General features: G+C 41.1%; 3 protein-coding genes across 4 annotated transcripts; 1 reads left to right on the top strand and 2 right to left on the bottom strand.

The window, feature by feature from the left end:
* Positions 1 to 349: 349 nt before the first annotated feature.
* LOC120743705 lies at positions 350 to 7,825 on the top strand. Its single transcript, XM_040047469.1, has 8 exons — positions 350 to 835; positions 1,407 to 1,445; positions 1,527 to 1,835; positions 1,975 to 2,283; positions 4,108 to 4,422; positions 4,545 to 4,694; positions 4,794 to 4,866; positions 6,876 to 7,825. The coding sequence occupies exons 1-7, from the start codon at positions 802 to 804 to the stop codon at positions 4,835 to 4,837; spliced, it is 1,200 nt and encodes a 399-aa protein (XP_039903403.1). The 5' UTR covers positions 350 to 801; the 3' UTR covers positions 4,838 to 4,866; positions 6,876 to 7,825.
* Positions 7,826 to 9,988: 2,163 nt separating this feature from the next.
* LOC120743707 (emerin-like) lies at positions 9,989 to 14,955 on the bottom strand. Its single transcript, XM_040047471.1, has 7 exons — positions 14,637 to 14,955; positions 14,403 to 14,501; positions 13,823 to 13,854; positions 13,430 to 13,455; positions 13,247 to 13,300; positions 13,091 to 13,153; positions 9,989 to 11,194 (listed from the first exon to the last, which is right to left on the bottom strand). Exons 1-7 carry the CDS (start codon positions 14,716 to 14,718, stop codon positions 10,984 to 10,986), a joined length of 567 nt encoding a protein of 188 aa, XP_039903405.1. The 5' UTR covers positions 14,719 to 14,955; the 3' UTR covers positions 9,989 to 10,983.
* Positions 14,956 to 15,871: 916 nt separating this feature from the next.
* On the bottom strand, positions 15,872 to 18,963 carry si:dkey-183p4.10 (FK506-binding protein 5). 2 transcript variants are annotated; one of them, XM_040047467.1, is made up of 7 exons: positions 18,825 to 18,963; positions 18,555 to 18,734; positions 16,721 to 18,436; positions 16,553 to 16,619; positions 16,407 to 16,476; positions 16,210 to 16,329; positions 15,872 to 16,124 (listed from the first exon to the last, which is right to left on the bottom strand). In XM_040047467.1, the coding sequence occupies exons 2-7, from the start codon at positions 18,592 to 18,594 to the stop codon at positions 16,008 to 16,010; spliced, it is 2,130 nt and encodes a 709-aa protein (XP_039903401.1). In that variant the 5' UTR covers positions 18,595 to 18,734; positions 18,825 to 18,963; the 3' UTR covers positions 15,872 to 16,007. The 2 variants fall into 2 exon arrangements, with proteins under 2 accessions (XP_039903401.1, XP_039903400.1); XM_040047466.1 differs by having other exon boundaries at positions 18,555 to 18,594.
* Between the last annotated feature and the right edge of the window lie 136 nt (positions 18,964 to 19,099).

Genomic DNA, 19,099 nt, shown 5'->3' with positions numbered 1-19,099 from the left:
TTATGAGTGTTAAATCAATGGGAAAGCAAAAATCCAAATATGTAGTGGTCATTAAAACGTATTGCTTTTTAGCATATTAGTGATGCATTCATGCTATAAATCCTGACACCGTGCTTTACCCCACAAATTCCGCCTGCATAAGTTAAAAGTATCGGTATCTGTACTTGGTGATAATGGTTTTTGCAGTCCACCACCTCCAAAGACGAAAGGTGAGACCAGCGTAGCACTGCGGCTGGATGGTGACCCCTGTCTGTGGTAGAGAGAAGGAGCCGAGGCTGGGAGCAGGAGAGCAGCTGTGCTGTGATTCGTTAGTATCGTCTGGATAGGTTGGAGGATTGGTTGTTAGGAATTTGTTTGGGCGGGTCGCAGCAGAGCTGATCCAATCTAGCAGGGCCTAGCACGAGCGAAGAACTCAGCACCTGGCTGGCTAATGTCACCGTTGACGTGAGTACGGCAGCCAGAAGGCACGTAGGTAGCTATGGACGTTGCAACGCTGTTTGCAACACCTGGATTCGTCACAATGAACAGCAGGAGACTCACTTGATCTGTGCGCAGGAATCCACTGTTCACCACTCCATTGTCTGCCACTGCTCATATCTCGATAATGTTTTTATCTACGGCCGCTGCTGCCCCACTGTTAGCTGTTTACACTCGGTTAGCCGTTAGCCCTTTCTTCCTCGTGAGTTTCTGCTTGGTTCAGTAGCCCACCCGAGTCTTCTTAGCCGATGTGTTTCAGCGGCTGTCTGCACCAACAGCAAGACAACGGGCTCCCTGCACAGCCGATGGAAGGCTGAGGAGAAGATGCTGATGGGATTCCTTTACATCCTTTTAACGGGTAAGCTAAAAATGCCTAGCTTGGCCTGTCTTCCAGCTGTATGTGAATTAGGTTGCTCTGAGGTTGGTGGCTCATATTCTGGTGATTATAAGATAACCAGGTAGGACTTTGTCGTTGGTTACACATTATATATGTATTCACCCACGTGAAACTAAAAAAAACTAACAAAAAATCTGCTTAAAATCATATAAGTGGGCAAACTGATTTCTAACGTTACAAAACTGTTTCGTTAGCTTATATAAACAGTAACCACTATGGTATAACTTTTACTGCGAATTGCATCGGAATTGCTCAGCTAAAATGTTTTTCAATATGACCTTCATGAAGGTCTTAGTGAGTGCTATTTTAAAATGGACAGTTATTGCATCTTTGATGAATTGTTGGGTGACATCTGAGGCATCTAGTCCACTGAAATCAGGTAGAAAGCCTATCAGGCACATCTTTACGGCTTCACATTAACGAATCACAAGGTTGTAGCTGTAGTTTCCCACTCCCACCAAAACTGGACTCTCTAATAATGAACAAGCAAGAAAATGGCTACTATTCTTTTGTTTTTGTTATTTCCTTTCAGGCCTGCTGGGTGCTCTGTGGGATAGAGTGACTGCTTTCGGTAAGCCTAGAACTGATTTAAACCTCCTGCATTCACTGGCTTGCACTTTGTATGTCTAAGTAGTTTCCTCCTGATCCTCAGGTGGGGTCAGACTAGTGGATGGGGACAACAATTGTTCTGGCAGAGTTGAGGTGCTTCGCCACAAGGAATGGGGAACTGTCTGCGACTACGGATGGGATTTCCGGGCCGCTGATGTAGTGTGCTTGGAGCTAGGTTGTGGCTTGGCTGAAAATGTCCATAATGGTCTAAGATTTCGTAAAGCCAGTGGACCTATCTGGCTGCATCAAGTCCAGTGCTCTGGACAGGAGAGCAGTTTATTACACTGCAGTGTTGCCCTCAACAGCAACCTGCACTGCACCCATGAGAACGATGCAAGCGTGAAGTGCTCAGGTGAGATCGCACACTGCTGAGAACCAGTGCTGAGTCATTTCTGCTTTGTTGATACATAAAGACTCTGGACTGAGTGTCGCTGTCATAACTGAAAAATGTAATGTAATGTTGTGGTTATATTTTTTTTCTATTCTCTCAGGTACTCTTTTAACACCCATCCTCACCCTGATGTCACCCCACACTGTGTTCTTCCCCGGGGAGTCCGTTCGCTTTGTCTGCAGGGTTCTGTTGGGTCATCACCTCAGTGACTTTCACCTGTACAAAAATGGAGTGTCCACACCGCTGGTTACACAGAGAGCAGACCAGACCCAGAATATGATGGAGCTCACCCTGTCCGATGTAGAGACTTTCCACCAAGGCAGCTACAGTTGTGGGTACAGGATCAAGAGTGGCTTTCCTACAAGGCTTCTCAGTTCCCCACCCAGCAACGCAATCAACATCACTGTAGGTGAGTCACTGCTGCTTTGACAGTAACACTATTGCGCCATTGCCCTTTTCAGTTGCACATTATGTTTTGTGCAATCTGCTGTGGTGTGAATCTGAAAACTCAAGAACACTTCAGATGTCTTTTGTGTCTTTTTTTTTTTTTTATCATAAGAGCCTATGCAAAAGGATCAGCATGAACAGACTCGCAAAATATTTTCTGCACTCACAGAGTGCACAGACGCACCTCGGTGGGAGACATCTTGATAAGGAAAACTGACCTTGAAGATGTACAGAGTGTTAGCAGGCAGACTGGTTCAGACTGGTTAGTCACACCCAGCATGTCTGCCATAAACAGATGGGTGCTCACACAGCAAAAACAGCATTTTAGAAGCGTCTGTGCAGATTTCTGTTTCCATTGTACGACATCTGACTGTTTATTAATGTGTGTCAGATTATTAAAATGTTATTGATGACTGAGAATGAGCTCGACCTCAGTTCCCTCAACTGGCTAGAAATGTTCAGATTAGATAGGAAAATACACTATATTGCCAAAGTATTCACTCATCTGTTTACACACACTTAAAAAATTGAGTGACACCCCATTAAAACCCTCTATAGGTTGTAATATGATATCAGCCCACCCTTTGCGGCTATAATGGCTATTCTGGCAAGGCTTTCCATAAGGTCCAGGAGTGTGTTTATGGGAATTTTTGATCATTCTTCCAGAAGGGCATTTGTAGGTCAGACACTGATGTTGGACAAGAAGCCCTGGCTCGCAGTCTCTGCGCTAATTCATGCCAAAGGCATTCCTTTAGGCTGAGGTCAGGACTCTGTGCAGGCCAGTCAAGTTCTTCCACACCAAACTTCCTCCTCCATGTCTTTATGGACCTTGCTTTGTGCTATGGTGTACAGTCATGTTAGAACAGGAAGGGGTATCTGGGGGCCACTGTTCCCACAAAGCTGGAGCATGAAATTGTTCAACTTGTCTCGGTACGCTGAAGCATTAAGAGTTCCCCATAATCCCCCTCCATAAAACTTTACACTTAGCACAATGCAGTCAGACAAGTACTGTTCTCCTGGCAACCGCCAAACCCAGACTCATCCATCAGATTGCCAGACAGAAGCGTGATTTGTCACTCCAGAGAACTTGTCTGCATTGATCTAGAGGCTAGTGGCGGTGCGCTTAACACCACTGCATCCAACGCTTTGCATTGTGCTTTGTGACGTGAGGCTTCGATGCAGCTGCTCAGCCGTGGAAACCCATTCCGTGAAGCTGTCTACATACTGTTCTTGAGCTAATCTGAAGGCCACATGAAGTTTGGAGGTCTGTAGTGAATGACTGCAGAAAATTGGTGGCCTCTGCCAACTCTGCGCTCAGCATCCGCTGTCACTCTGTGACTTTTTACATGACCTACCAGTTTGTGGCTGAGTTACTGTCTTTCCCAATTCCTTTAATTTTTTATAATACCACTAACAGCTGAATTTGGAATATTTAGCAGTGATGAAATTGCAGGACTAGACTTGTTGCTCAGGTAAAAAGTCCAGTACCACACTGAAATTCACTGAGCCCCTGAGAGCGACCCATTGTTTTACAGCTGTTTGTAAAAGCAGTGCCTAGGGGCTTGATTTTACACACCTGTGGATGTTGAAGTGATTGAAATACCCAAATTCAGTGATTGGAATTGGTGAGTGAATTCTTTGGGGAATTTTGTTTTTTAAAGTGTTTTGACCAAAACTGAAACCATGTTGGATTTTTCTCCATTTGTCCATCTTTTTTGACATTATTTTAAAATTCTGACATTGATTAACCAGTTTCACTATTTCATTTTTATTGGCTGGTCTACAGTGGAGCTCCTGACTCCCCAGCACTGGTACAACACGTCCGCCGAGGCCCCGGCTGGTTCTGTCATCAAAGGCCAAAGTTTTAATATCACCTGCTCCACCCTACAACAGTACCCCGGGGGTTCCTTCCAGCTGCGTTTGATCCGCTCTAATGGCACAGTGCGCCAGACTCTGCCCGCACTCACCCCGTCCGTCACTTTCACCTTTCCTAACGCCCAGAGCTCCAACGAGGGCTACTATTACTGCCTGTACCGGGTCCAGCTAGGCGGGCGTACCTTCGTCTCCAGAGAGAGCCAGCCCCTGCCTATAGCTGTCAGAGGTGAGACTTTATGTTGCATGTCGATATAAAAAAACATGTTTTTTTGTTTTGTTTTTTTAAATATTCGTTTTATTTAGATATACAAGTTACACATACCTACAGAAAAGTCCTCTCGTTCTCAGATCCAGATCCCATCCTGAGTCCAATGGGTATCAGCTGGCTCGTGTCTGGTCTGACATTTGTGGTGGCTCTCATCATCATAGTCATTGTGGCCAAGGTACTGTGTAATAAGGAGAGGAAGCCCTCAGAGCTGGAGAGAGAGACCAGAACCTGTGAGTTCCTTTTTCACCTGCAGCAGAGATTTGAATAACTCTTTTCTGAAAGCATCCTGTGTATGTACCCAAGGGTAAGAAGTGTGCTTCTGTTGGCAGGTGTGGACAACACTTATATTGCTTTATCGACAAACAAGCTGTGATCTGGAATGCAGGCAGCAGATACCTGAAGGTATTTCAGTACATAATTCTTGCACGAACCACAAGGCGCACCGGATTATAAAGCGCACTGTCGATGAATGGGTCTGTTTTCATACATACGGCGCACCGGATGCTAACATAGCTGTGTCGCTAGCGATCACGTAGCACATCATTTTAAACCAGCTAGCCCAACTTCAGTAACCCTACAAATATCACTGTTGTTAAGTTTTCTGTCTTCATTTATGTTGGAAGTGATAGCAGAGCTGTAAGTTTTAAGTTTTTCAGAAATCTCTCAGTCAGAACATGCTATATGATGTTTAGGAGGAAACTAGCGAGCTAACTTCCTGCTAACTTCTAACTCCATTAAATTTTATACATTCTGTTTTCATGGATGCCTGGATGTTAAACTTAATTGTTACACCCGGTAAAGCAGCAACGCTGATCATTTTTATTAAAGATGAAAGAATTTAGACAGTTTTTAACTCTCAGTGATGCTGCAGTGTTTTGGACCTGAAAGGGACGGAGTTTTGGACCCAGATTACTGTGCGAGGCTCCTGACTACGGTAGCCGTAATGCTCCGACAATCCGTCAAGCGGTGCGGCTTCGTAGCTTACCAAAGACATACTAAAACATTTTTTTGACAGATTTTTGAGCGCCGTGTACCACATAAAATCGGTTCAAGGTCAGTAGCACAACCAGAATTCATACATAAGGCGCATTGTCGATTTTTGAGAAAATTAAAGGATGTTAAGTGTGCCTTATAGTGCGGAAAAATATGGTAACAATTTACCTTTTGACAGGAATAGAAGTTTATTAATTTTTGCCATTATTTGTTTTAAAAAACAGTTTAATGTGTTTTTTAGTATATAAACTAGCGCTGTCGAAATTAACGCGTTAACGCAAACTAATCCGCCATTACGGTCAACAAGATTAAATTTTTAATGCAATTAACGCATCTGGAGTGCGGAATGACTCAAAATCCCTGAAATTTTTCTGTCCATGTATTTTGGGCAATTTGTCCAAGTGGAGGTACCCTGGCACATGTGCAAATGGGGAGTTGTTCTGAAAGTGACGGGCAGCTGAACCAATCAACTCAATATTGAAAATGATAAACGCACATTGGCTCGCTCAATGGGAAATTTGAGTATTAAAAAAAAACAAGACGGAACAGTCAACCGACATAAAGTATTATGCACATTGTGCAAGAAGGAATTTTCTTTTCACCGAAGCACTTCCAGCTTGAAATATCTCATCGACGTGAAGCATACATTAGCTGGGGATGCTGCTAGGACTTTGGCTAACGCGTCACCCAGCTTGCGACAGTACACTCGCGCAGCATCGGGGACTCAGTAAGTCTACCTCGGAAATATTGACTGACACAATTGCCAAGTGGATTGCAACAAACTGCAGACCTATTAATGTCGTTGAGAACACGCGCTTTACATAGCTTTGGTTCCTCGTTTCAAAGACTTGAAGTGCCTCCCCAAGAGTGGCAGAGAGAGAGTGGATACATGTTTACGGAGTTTTTTGTTAACACGAATGTTCAAGATGTTCAATAAACGTGTTAAGTGTGTATATTTCCCCTTTTTTCCCGAGTCTGTTTGCACATGCAAATTGAAATGCAATTAATATGAATAAAAATGAATGATATTTAATCGTGATTAATCAAAATTAATCCACAGTAACCCTGTGATGAATCTGATTAACCATTTTTATTGTTTGACAGCACTAATATATATATTATATATTAGTGTATGTTGAAGAAAACTATTCAAATTCTCTTTGGATTTAAGCACACATTCTTTGTGTTTATTCTGCATTTACTTGATTATATTGCATAAATGTCAGTTACAAGCTTAAATACAAAGTTGAAAAAAAATGTAATTGCAACCAGGCTATTGATCAAGTAAATAAAATACAAACATGAATTTCATGTGCGTTATAGCCACTCTAGTAGTTTAATTTATTGCCTATATGCTTTTGTAGAATTTGTGTCTTGACTGACTTATTGGAGAGTAATATATATTTCCCTTTTTCAAGCCAATTTTCAGGGCTCTCCGTGTGTCCTTCATGGATCTAGATGGCAGGAGATGTAAAAACAGAACCAACCAGCTTGGCTCCTAATCTACCACACCTTTTGGAAAAGGTGCCAGCTGGAACCATTTCACTAAGTCCTGGATGAGACAGTCTTTACTTGTGATTACCACCGACCAATCTAAGGCTGCGTTACTTCGTTCGTCTTTGTTACTGTGGCAGAACAAAAGACCTGAGTGACCATTCAGCGTTGCATCGTTGTGACACTACCACAGAAGACTGTGTCTGAAATCCCTCACTATAAAATGTATGGGATCACTACATGCTATTTAGCGGACTCATTCAACCCCACAATGCACTGCAAACAAGCCCAACACGGAAGAAGAAAAATGGCTAATATGAGAAAGGAAACAAACTGCCACAGAAGTATGTGCATTAATCATTAGGGGGAAAAAAAATCCTTGGTGTAATATATATTTATCACAAAAATGCATGCCTGTATTTATTTAGTCGACACCTACCCATCATATTTGAGTAGCATAATCCTCTACACAGGACTCAATGAAAATGTAACAAAGCGTAGTGAATGATTTCAGACACGGTCTAACGGACTGTAGAAACTATTTCTGGATCCAAGTCGATAAAGACTCAGAGTAGCTGTGAGATTCACTCAGACATTACTATTGCTGTGATGTATGAGGTGGAAATTGCTACTAAAAGCTAAACTGGGGAAACTGTGACATAGGTATCTATGTATATGTAGTTTTTTTTTTAAAAAGTGACGCTAATGAGAGGCATTAAAGGCTCGATGCATACTTGCCTACAGATCAATGATCCTTAAAGAATAAATTGCCATTTTTTGTATGTAAAGTTTAACACTACTATGCATCTTATGTCATTAACAATGTAATGAAGAGGTTGCTGTTTCAGAATAAACCGTATTCTGTTTTGGATAATACTGTGCACGTCTAGTTAGCCCTCTGCACTTTAACTGCATTCTTTAACATTTGCACACTAGAAATCATAAACTTGCACATGACAACTTTTACAAATTTGCTGGTTGTTTGAACATTTTGACGGTTTATGTGTGTGACTGTCTTGCAGGCGCTTGAGCAACTGCTTAGATAATGATAGCCCACGATGATTACCATGCAGCTTAGAAAGTGTGTGTAAATGTATTTGTGCATTTTTTTTTTTTTTTTGTAGTAAGTGGGAGTGCTAATTTTAGTGCAAAGTGGATTTGTGGGGTGGGGTGTGGTTGAATAGTCCACACAATTACCTCCTACCTTATTTCACGGAACACTTTTCCTTGAGTTTGTTGGAAAAAGTCAGGAGGTAAAGGAAAGGTGTGAAGGAGATTGAAGGAGGGCTTCTAGCAGTACTGTGCAGTGCTGAAACTACAATATCCAAAATGCACTTCTTAATTCACCCGCATGTGTTCTTTACCATGTCGTTTCATGCAGGACTTATAGCCTAACAAAATGAGACTACATCTTATTTTCTTATTTCATAGCTGGATGGAGATGCAACACTCCAAACCTTCCAGCTCCCTGTTCACTTATCCCGGCTGACATAAAGCTCCATGATGATCCAAAAGTGTGGCAGTACAGACACTGCAAATGCAAATCGAACTGTTGTGTTCCTTAAAGATCTAAACAGCTCAATCTTATATAAATAAACCTGTTCTTCATGTCAGGTAATTCCCACCAAAACATACCTAGAAGCAGATTTTATCACAGTAGCAATCCTATTAGTTTGGGAGTGATAAACAGCCTGTTGTTGAAAATTCAAAAGAAACTGGTTATGGAAATGGACATATTTGAATATTTACATGATCTGTGCCAGGTTGTCACTTTTCTTAGCTGTTTTCATGATGGTCGTATGATGCATCCCTATGAGATTAACTCAGAAGCTTGGTCTAATCTATCCTATGCCAAACACATGAAGCACTGAAGCACCTTTCCTTAGTATTCAGAGAATTTGAGTAGCTCTTATTAAAAGCTGCCTCACAGATGCAGATACGTCTGGGTCACTTCCCTCATGCAAGAGCGCTGCTAAGCAAATCTGACTATTCAGCTGCACCCTAGCATTCATGCACCTGTTTTTCTTTTCCTTGGTCCCTTTCAGTGTGCTCTGCGTATGTGTCCCCTGGGGGTCTGAACACTAAAGGTTTCAGTCAGCCAATGGCACAGTGGCTTCATAGTGTTATGGAGGTCACTATGCTATTGATTGAGCAACTCTTCCACACCATTGTTTCTTTTTGGTTTTTTCAGTGGCCTAACTGGGATTTCGGGATTATGTTTTTTATTATAGTACAAAAAAATAATTTGCCATAGTACTAGAAAAGAGGAGCAGGAGCAGCGACGTGTAAAAGCCTGGCTGATGCCCAGTTGGAGTATTGTGCTGGTGATTGTGGAAACCAAATCAGTACACTAAACTCATGTTCAAGAAACCAGCTGGAGATGATCTAAGCTTTGTGCCATGGTACAAGATTATTATATGCTCAAGTTACTTGAGCCAAATTCTGACTGTACCACCCAAATACTGAAGCAGAAAATTGAGACTTGTGCTTTTCCGGTCTTCTTTTGTTGAATTTTAGCGAGCCTTTGTGAATTCCAGTCTCAGCTTGCTGTTCTTAGCTGATGGGAGTGGCACCCAGTGTGGTCTGCTGCTGCTGCAGTCCATCTGCTACGCATTCAAAGTTGCTTATCTACATACCTTGGTTGTAATGAGTGGCAATTTGAGTTATTCTTGTCCGACTATTAGCTCAAAGCAGACTGACCATACTTCTTTTACCTCTGGCGTCAACAAAGAAAACTGCTGCTCACTGGATATTTTCTTTTTGCACAATTCTCTGTAAACCCCAGAGATGGCTGTGTGTGAAAATCCCAGATCAGCAGTTTCTAAAATATTCAGACCAGCCCATCTGGCACCAACAACCACGCAGTGTTAGAAGTCACTCAAATAATCTTTCTTCTCCCATTCTGATGGTCAGTTTGAACTTCAGCAGGTCGACGTCTACCTACCATGTTATGGGCTGATAAGATATTTGCTTTACCAAGCAGGTGAATAGGTGTACCCAATAAAGTGACTTCAATAAAAAACGAAATACCTAAAGCTTTAAATGTTTACATATATAAGCTTCGTTTTTAATAGTTACAATTTTGAAACAGGAATACAAAACAAATCACAACAAACCCGGCTGATGTTAAAGTTGGATTATGTAGTACAAAAATATGATATCCAGCTTAATTATACTGAATCAAATCATAACACTGGGGGCAACAGCTCGTCTAGTGCACCTTTTACATTTTTAACCCCACCCAAACTTTTTTTTTTAAATCTCCAAATACACAGAGGCACTTGCATTACAGCTGGTTTGAAAATGTCCAAAATATACTTGATAACTGAAAAATGGAAACATTGTTGGACCCGTAAACTACAAATATTTAAAAATACACAATGAATTCAAAACACCTGCATTACTAGCAGTATGTTGAGGGAAAAAGGTACATACTGAATAACTAAGTGGATATGCAGGTTGGGTCGACGCAGTGCCACGAGTTTTTGTTTTGAGGGAAATAGCCTGTCAAAAAATATTGAGAGAAATGTATGCATGTTGTACAAGTTTGATGTTTATTTAAGAAAAAAAAAAAAAAAACCCTGCCACCCAAATTTTGGTCATGCAGACAGATTCACTGTGAACTGCAGAGGCTAAAAGAGACAATCAGCTGAAGCTTTAAAATATGAGCTTCAAAATCTTGCGTGATAATCTTTGGATGTTTTATGGTCAACTGCGCCCATATTTGGACTAAGCTGTGGACGATCATCTCTTAAAACCTCGACAGATCACTTGAAACTGCAGATGGAGGGACAGCTTGTGTCCAGATAAAAAAAGAGGAAGATTTTAGTGTGTTTTAAAGTGGTGGGCTGGTTGATTCGAGTAGTGATAATGTACTGAAGCTCAGTGACAAATAAACATTTTGCCTAAAAGCATAAGCAGAGAATGTACTGCTGTTAAAAACACAATCTTGCATAAAATGTCTAAAATGCATGCATTTAATCATGTGCATTCCTTAAAATTCAATATAAGGAAATAATGGTTTTAAAAAAATCATTTTATCCCTTTGGGGGTTTCATTTGTCTCCATAGTGGAAAAAACTAAGTAGAGGAAGACTGCCACAGCCAGGAAGAACACAAACTGAACCCACAGTGGGATCAGACGTGATGACTTTGGTGCATCTGGAACATCTTGACCCGATTTCATGGGTGGCGATTTAGCGTAGGTGCTTCTGTAAGTGGACGGAGTGTCATACATGTCGGGTCTGGAAAGGAAATCGGGGGAAATCATGCATCAGTACATAGTTAAAATTCTGCATCTCAAACTAGTATGATATCGCTTGTTTTTATCTGGCATGAAAATTGCTCCCACAGACTTTCAGTTTGATAAGAGGTCAGTGCAAAAATAATTAGAGCCTCCTAAAATATTACTGGTGCGCTTTTGGACTGATGGTAAGACAGAATAAGATGCTATGCATATTCTAAATTAATGCTAAAGGAAATGTTAGATAATTTTCTGACTACATTACAAGTTATTACTCTGCATCAAAGATTAAAATTCAACTTTAGTAACATGTGTGAACTTAAAAGTTTCAAATTAAAATGAATTGTATTACCAGTGCATCAAAATGTTACATTGTAGCCTGTCTAATTACACTTTCTTTTATACACTGTAATTGGTTCACTTTTAACAACACATCATTAAACACCATATCTGCCTCTGAACGAGGAGGAGGTGAAAGCGTAAAATAGCAAGAACACTCAAAGAACAAATAACCAAAATCATAGACATAAGGTTTGCCCTGAATATAAGTTTCTTTCTAAATAATAATATATGATCCAAGAGTTTTGATGCGTATGGGTAGTTTCTAGGAGGGTTGGGCATTAAATGCCGCTCAATACTGTACACTATGGTGGCCTTATAAACACAAGTCAACCTCTGGATTTAACTAAGTGAATAGCAGGAACCTTTCACTAGATAATTACTGCAGTTATTAATGTGTTTCTGCTGGGAGCAGGTTATTTAGTCCTGACTGAAGCACACCCATGTCAGAAAACATATCCTGTGCTTGTGAGAAAAAACAAGATGGACCAGATGGGCCAAATTATTAGCCCTGGAGCAAGCAAAGAGAACAACTAAAGAGACTGCTGAAACTATTAAAGTTGGGTTAAAATTATTCAGAACATTATTTAAACCTGGAAGTTTTGCTGGGGAGCATAATTTGCATAATTTTATCCATGATTTGTAATCGTGGATAAAGGTCAAGTGGTTTGATGACTCCAGGTCTAACCTGCTCTCGGGGGATTGCTCATCAGGAAGAGAAGAGAGGAAGCAATGCACCCATCATGCCTAGTGCCTGCTGTACAAGCCTGTGGGGGCATTGTTATGATCTGGGGTCTAGGATCAGCACAGTTATGTGCCCAAATTAAGAGGTCAGCTGACTATCTGAATAAGTGTTATGACCAGATTTTTCCATCAGTGGATTTTCCCTCCCCTGATGACAATTCCAGTTCATCACACTGAAACTAAAAGAGTAGTTCAGGGAGCACAAGACATCATGAATCCTGACATTAACCCCACTGAGAGTCTTTGAGCTATGCAGAGAAGACTTTACGCTGTGCTCCAACAATACTGTCATCAATACAGGATGTTGGCAAAAAATTAAAGCAACTCTGGATGGAAATAAATGTTGTGGGACTGCATAAGCGTATTGAAATGATGACACATCCTCACAAGGGAGCTGCCATATTAGACCATGCAGGAGGCACAGCATGAGATAACCACTCACTCCCTGTGAGCCCACGGGACAATTACCTGTGCTATTCTCATAAAAGCGCAATGGGACATCATACAGACTTTGCACTAGAGAGCTGTCAGTCTAAATGATTCTTTAATGTGACATGGATATTTTGATTTCACAACTTCAGAGCTGCAGATTCTTAAAACTAAAACCAAAGCATATCCTTGTTTTTAAAGAAGATGAAAAAAAAGCAATGATTTGAAATTCATTTAAACTCTTAACTCTTAAAGAGGTAATGTATTTTGAATGAAAAAGCATTCCGTTGCTATTTGCATTTACCCGGTGGCTTAGCATTTTGAGGTTGAAGTTTGTCTGCAAAAAAAAAAAAAGAGGTATGACCATAGATACAAAAATACTTACTCGTTACCATAACTGCTTCTGTTGTATTCAGGCTTGGGCTTCGAGTAGTTCGAGTAGGATGTCCTGTAGAGGGAGAAAAAGGTTAAAAAAAACAATTGTTCATGAAGGGTTTTTGTGTTTCTCCCAAAAACAGCAGTTTGTAAGACTTTCACTCACTCGTGCTGATAATCTCTCTCATTCCACTCTGGTCTGGCCCTCGGGTAAGCCCCCCTGGACAGAGACACGCAGCAGTTACTAACTTAAGATTGTTTTGTTTATTTAAATGACTGAACAACAGGGGGGATAAAAGCAGGAGAAAGGGAGTTCACAGGATGGTGGAGGATTTGTGAGAAAACTGACCTGTCACCTGAGGCTTCACTTTTGGTCTGCAAAATAGAAACAAGAAAATGATGAAATGAAATGAGTACTGTTCCAGGTCAGACAGGTATGGCATTTTGCTACGTGTAAGTACAACTAACACATTTCTGCTAGAATCAAAATGCGTCTTTTCACTCCAGAGTAATGCAAAACAATTGAGGCCCCACCTGAGGCCTGTACTACGAAGCAGCATTTCATCTTATCTACCCAACCTCAGGGTTAACTTAGCAAGCTGATAACTAGCTTTGTGTGACTGGTTCTCCTGGCTGCTGATGTTAGCCTAAATGAAGTCCAGATAATGGGAAGACAAGCATAATATCTTGAACTCGCTTTTGCAGTACAGACCTCTGGAAGGAGTGCGGAAAAGATACTTACGGGTGTCCTGTAAACATAGGTGACTTCCTCCTCTGAAAGAAAACACAAATATCATGTTCACTACACTGTTTCCTGCACATTCTTAACTCTGACTGTAGTGAATGACGTGATCAACAACCTCTCATTTGAAACAGAACAGTAAGAAGCCTAGCCAGCTGCTTGGCTTGGCTAGGTGTTTCTTTGTGTGGAAGACAAAAAACAACAACAAAAACAACTTAAATATAAATAGTAAAATGAATTATTAAATGCACTAAAACCCTACAGATAAATAAATTTTTGTACTGAAAAAGACCCCACTCTTACTATCTAAAATTAATTATGAAGATACTGTCAATCATTACCTTTTTATTTGTTTATATCTATATGTTCAATTGCTTTAAACGAGCCTTAGGACATTGTATCTTACTGGCCTGCCTTTAAATAATAAATAATATTAATAATATTAATAATTACACAGAAATTACTACAGTGTAATTCCTTTACTAATTTATAGTCTTTGTAATTACGATAGTATAGAGTTTCCACGCCTTTTAAAGGACACGAGACAAATTTGACACATATATGAAAATGTGAATCGCACCCTCTTCTCTGTAGTAGGTTTTGTCAGGTGATGGTTTGGCTCTTTTGCCTTTAGCCATGGCCTCTTTCAGTTTCTTCTCATACAGGTTTCTCGTAGATTCTGTGAACAAACAGGACACGGGGAACCTTTATTACAGGTAAAACTGTTCATCTAGGAAAGAGCTGTAAAGTTAGCTGACACGGCTACTGATTCAAAAACGGGCGCATAGGAAACAGTTGTATCTGTGCCACTCACCGACCACAGGTCCGTGCTTTATTCCGTATTCATCGAGCAGGTCGCTGATTTCCTGCGCAGATTTGTCACTCAGGGAAGACATTTTCGCTTTGGCTTACTTAAAAATGTGTTATTTATCTCTCTCTGGGCTCTCCTTTCGGTTATGTTTTGCTTGTAGTTAGTTTCAGTTACCGAAAATAGATAGACCTCCTCCCAACGATTATGGCTGAGCGCTCGTTTTGTTGCACGATTTGGCGGGAAGAGCCTCAGTAGAGCGTGCGGAGTCGAATGTTGGCGTGGGAACGTGGAACACCTCAAACCCCGCCCTCGTTTATTGAGCCAAATGTTTTAAAAAAATCGCACCTTAACTAAACTTTTACATGTTTCCGTTTCCGTTTGAGGAACTCTTCTTTGTTTATTTTTTTCTTCCTTTTAGTCGATTTTCTTTCCAGAACCGAAACAGCGCCACTACTGGGCTAATGTTAATAAGACTACTGAGACCGAAGTTTCTGATATAAAATGTCGACTTTTTGTTACACGAAACAGTTCACAAAAATAGAAAATGATAAAAAATCTAATGATAAATAAATAAATAACATCATAATATTTAAATATTTAAACTAGTCATGTCCACATGAATTATTGAGGAAAATCTAAACGAAATCTAAAATCTTAACACTGACAGACACCAATTAGAAACTATATTCATGAATACGAATCAGCCCAATTTTTAGGATACAAAGAAAATATAATGTATATGATGTGCCTTAAGGTACCTTAAATATATCTAAATGTTTTATCTTGTGAACTATAAACATGTAGGATTATAACTTCCACCTGTGTAAAAACAAACAAACAAAAACAACACTTTCTTCCACTGTGAAAAACAACAATGAAACAATTATCAAACGCAAAATCGTGTTTAAGTTCTTGAGCAGCACCACTTTACAGATAAGAATCTCCAACAGGACTCACATGAACCGGAAACCATACTCAGAGCCCAACTTTAGCTTTTGCCTCTAACATATCTTTGTACTTCGTTCTTTTCTGGTTTATATTTGTAAACTAGAAACCATTGTTACGGAGTCAAAGGTCCCACAGGATTTCTCTCTGAGATGTTGTGGAGTGAAGTTCTTTCTACTAAACTTAATTTATTCCAGGCATGGTTGTCTTCACGAAAAAAATGGAGGACTGTTTAACCTCAGCTCAGAAAACATCACTGTGAGCATACCTTATCTGGAATTCATGCAATTTAGCATCATTTTGAACAAACACAGCTCTTTATTAAGCAAAAAATCTGCACAACGACACATACTTAACTTTACACTGCATTCTTTACAAACATGTGCGAGCACACAAACAAGTTTTAATGACCAAGGACGTTCCATAGCCCTAAAAGAAGAAAACCTGGTTGAGCCATTCTCCTTGATCCGTAGCCAACCAGAACATCAGCAGTCCCATTCCGGTCAGCACACCCATCTTCAGTATCAGCTTCATGATGCTGCCACCCTGTGGGACCAAAGTTTAAGCACGTGAACTGAAAATAACCAAATCACACAGAGCAGACATTCAGTAATGAGCTGTGATTTCACACCTTGTGTTTTTCTGTGCAGGTTTGTGTGTTGCCGAGGTCTGGCTCACTCTCTGCTAGCTGAGCTTTGGGAGGATCACAAGCAGGTTTCATTGGCAGGGTGTTGTCAGGCTCCCTTGGTTCCTGACCACAAACGAAACAATTAAGTCATGTGTATACGTGCATGTCTCCACAGACAAAAAATAAATAAATTTTCTTACATCCGATGACTCTGTGGAGCTCAGGTCCTCCCTCCCGCCGTCTGTGGAGCTGCTGAGTGACTCTTCATCACTGCAGGGAACAAGAGGAAGCAGCGTTTTGGTTGGGACGGGAAAAATAAGGTTTACACATCAGGAATTCTCCTTACCTGTCACTTTCATAGCGAATGACTTGAGACAATGGCTCTGCACAAAACTGAACTTTTATCTGCCTCCCTGAAAAATGCACAGGGGAAAACAGGTTAATTTATGAAAACGCTTTCAAATGTTACAGAACTTATTCTGATTACATTTAGAGACTTGTCCTCAGCACTCACCTTCTCTTTCATTCTCCTCATCGCCGTAAAAATCGTTGAAAGCTTTGATTCTCTTCTCTTCTTGCTCCCAGTTCCTTTCTTCTTCATAGTCCTCCCCTTCCAGCTTTCCCTGCTGAGAGATGCCAGAGGCCTCAACATTGTCGAAGAAGAAGCTGTCATCGAGGGATCCCTGGTAGGGGGGGCTTTTAATTTTGAGAACTTCACTCTGTACCTCAGAGTAGCTGATGTATTCTGGGTGGTCCTGGTTAACACCTGTGGGAGTTGTTTCTGTCATGTCTCCTGTGGTTAACAGGTATTCAGTCAGAAGGCTATCAGTATTTAATACATCAAATTCCCAGTTGAGGATATCTGCTCGATCTGCTCTGCTCGTGCCATATATCTGACTGTCGGCCGGCTGCTTGTTGTTTTCAAGCTCTTGAAGGCACCTACGAGCCCCGTCGTCATCACTGGAGCTGTAGTCGCTCTCAGATGTGTCTTCTTCATCGTCAGACTTGGTCGCGGCTGTGCTGCCTCTGTCTCCAGCTGCTACGTCCATGCTCATCAGATTCTCAGCATCCATCTCTAGATCTCTGCTGTACAGATACCCATCTTCCTTCTCATCGCTGTACTCGGCGTGGTCCAGCTGTGTAATATCTTCCACAGGTCCTTCCATGAAAGCATCCTGCTGCGTGTATGAACTGCATTCAGATGTACCGGGCCCAAAATCTGGCCTGCTTTCCTGATTTTTTGTCCCATCTTCTGCATATTCACAGGAAGAAAAGTCTGAGGGGTAATCTGCAAAGCTCTCACCTGCCTCTTGGTGCTCATCCCCTGAGAAATCTTTCATTTTCTCTGCATATTCCCCTTTATCACTTTCACCAGTGAGCTCCTGCAGATTTTGCAAGGATATGCAAGGAAACTCTGAACTAGCTTCCTCAGGATCATCCCCGTAAATGTTTTCCACCTCTTCCTCCTCCTCAAGAGGCTGTCCGATAACATTTTCCTCCTGTTCGATTTTCATGCCCTCACACTCAGAATCAGATGATGTGCCTTCTTCTTCTTCTTCTTCTTCTTCTTCTTCTTCTTCTTCTTCTTCTTCTTCTTCTTCTTCTTCTTCTTCTTCTTCGCTTTCTCCCTCGTCCTCTTCTACCTCTGCAGCTTTTATCACAGTCTCATCGCCTCGGTCAGGGAATCTTTCCAAATAGGACACGTCCCTGTCGCACTCAGCCTCACCTCGCTCCTCGTTTCTAACTTGAGGGTTTTCAGCATCCTCCGGGGCCAGAGGTTGTCCCTCAGCAAAGATCTCGTCCTCCTTATCGCTGTCGTTGAACTCATCACTGCAGCGCACTGACATCAACAAATCCCCTGATGTCTCTGCCACTCCTATGTCCTCTTCCACACCCTCATCATCTTCTCCAGAGACGGAGCCTTCGTGCGCAGAATCTCCATCTGAGCTCATGTAATCCTCCTCTGCTGTTTTGCCACCGTCCACGGCACCGATCCCCTCACCTTTAAAATCCTCCTCATCTGTTTCATTGTCCGACTGCTCTTCGTAAACATTTTCAACCGTCTCTTTGGTTTCAAACAGAGCTGCCGCTTCACCTGTTGCTTCCTGGAGCAGTGCCGCCTCTTTATTGTTTGTTGTTAGGTTTTCTGTCCCGTCTTCATCAGACTTTTCTTCAAAAGTTAAATTCTCAAAGTCCAAATCTTCGTCCGGGAATGGAGTAACAGATGTCTCTGTAAAAACAGCATAATCTGAATAGTAATCTTAAAAACAAACAAACAAAAAAATGCAAAAAAAAGTAATATATGTGTATCTATAAATGCCAGAAATAACCACATATGTATATCTTACCTGAAAATGCATCTGTTAGGAGATCAGTAAAACCTTCCATCTTTACAAAGACAAAACCAATAACTTATCTTAGAAGTTATATCGAGACAAAAAATTAATGCATTGGCACAGATAATCTCTCGTCTCAGAAAGGAAGAGCGCACGAAGTAACTCTCATCTGTTGTAGCTACAAGCAGCTTCCTGTCAAACAGACCGTGCAGAGGTTACATATTTAAACTGAAACATTCAGTGAAATGCACGACACAGAGTCTCCACGTGATGTTTACCTACCATCAAGGATGAAGATTTAAGATGATTTTCTCAGGTTCCTCTGGAAAGCAAAGTCCAAAAGTGATGTTTTGTGTTTTCGCGTTGCTGCAGGAACGTACCTTCATGAGCTCATGAAATGATGTCAGCTTTGATGTGGTTTTGGTTTCAGGGGCAGAATATAAACTCCAGCAGTGAAGCACGCAGTTCTTACTTGCTGAAAAAACTCGAGTTTATTGGTGCAACTGAGAGGAGTGCAGTGCCAGTTTAGGATCATTATAAAAAACAAAAAAACAAAA

The sequence above is a fragment of the Simochromis diagramma genome, unplaced genomic scaffold, assembly GCF_900408965.1.
Source record: "Simochromis diagramma unplaced genomic scaffold, fSimDia1.1 OVJJ01000387.1, whole genome shotgun sequence".
Classification (NCBI taxonomy): domain Eukaryota; kingdom Metazoa; phylum Chordata; class Actinopteri; order Cichliformes; family Cichlidae; genus Simochromis; species Simochromis diagramma.
Note: the sequence above shows the minus strand (reverse complement) of the source record. Positions and strands in the feature narration are given on the sequence as shown.

What these genes read in the sequence shown, in the direction of transcription:
- LOC120743705 (XM_040047469.1), top strand. Translation starts at nt 802, where the DNA reads ATGCTGATGGGATTCCTTTACATCCTTTTAACGG. An exon ending in CCTTTACATCCTTTTAACGG is followed by an intron (nt 836 to 1,406) that starts GTAAGCTAAAAA and finishes ATTTCCTTTCAG; the next exon opens with GCCTGCTGGGTGCTCTGTGG. An exon ending in GGATAGAGTGACTGCTTTCG is followed by an intron (nt 1,446 to 1,526) that starts GTAAGCCTAGAA and finishes CCTGATCCTCAG; the next exon opens with GTGGGGTCAGACTAGTGGAT.
- LOC120743707 (XM_040047471.1), bottom strand. Translation starts at nt 14,718, where the DNA reads ATGTCTTCCCTGAGTGACAAATCTGCGCAGGAAATCAGCGACCTGCTC. An exon ending in AAAGCACGGACCTGTGGTCG is followed by an intron (nt 14,502 to 14,636) that starts GTGAGTGGCACA and finishes GTTTGTTCACAG; the next exon opens with AATCTACGAGAAACCTGTAT. An exon ending in CCTATGTTTACAGGACACCC is followed by an intron (nt 13,456 to 13,822) that starts GTAAGTATCTTT and finishes TCTATTTTGCAG; the next exon opens with ACCAAAAGTGAAGCCTCAGG.
- si:dkey-183p4.10 (XM_040047466.1), bottom strand. An exon ending in TGAGGAGAATGAAAGAGAAG is followed by an intron (nt 16,620 to 16,720) that starts GTGAGTGCTGAG and finishes TGCATTTTTCAG; the next exon opens with GGAGGCAGATAAAAGTTCAG. An exon ending in CCTGCACAGAAAAACACAAG is followed by an intron (nt 16,125 to 16,209) that starts GTGTGAAATCAC and finishes TTGGTCCCACAG; the next exon opens with GGTGGCAGCATCATGAAGCT.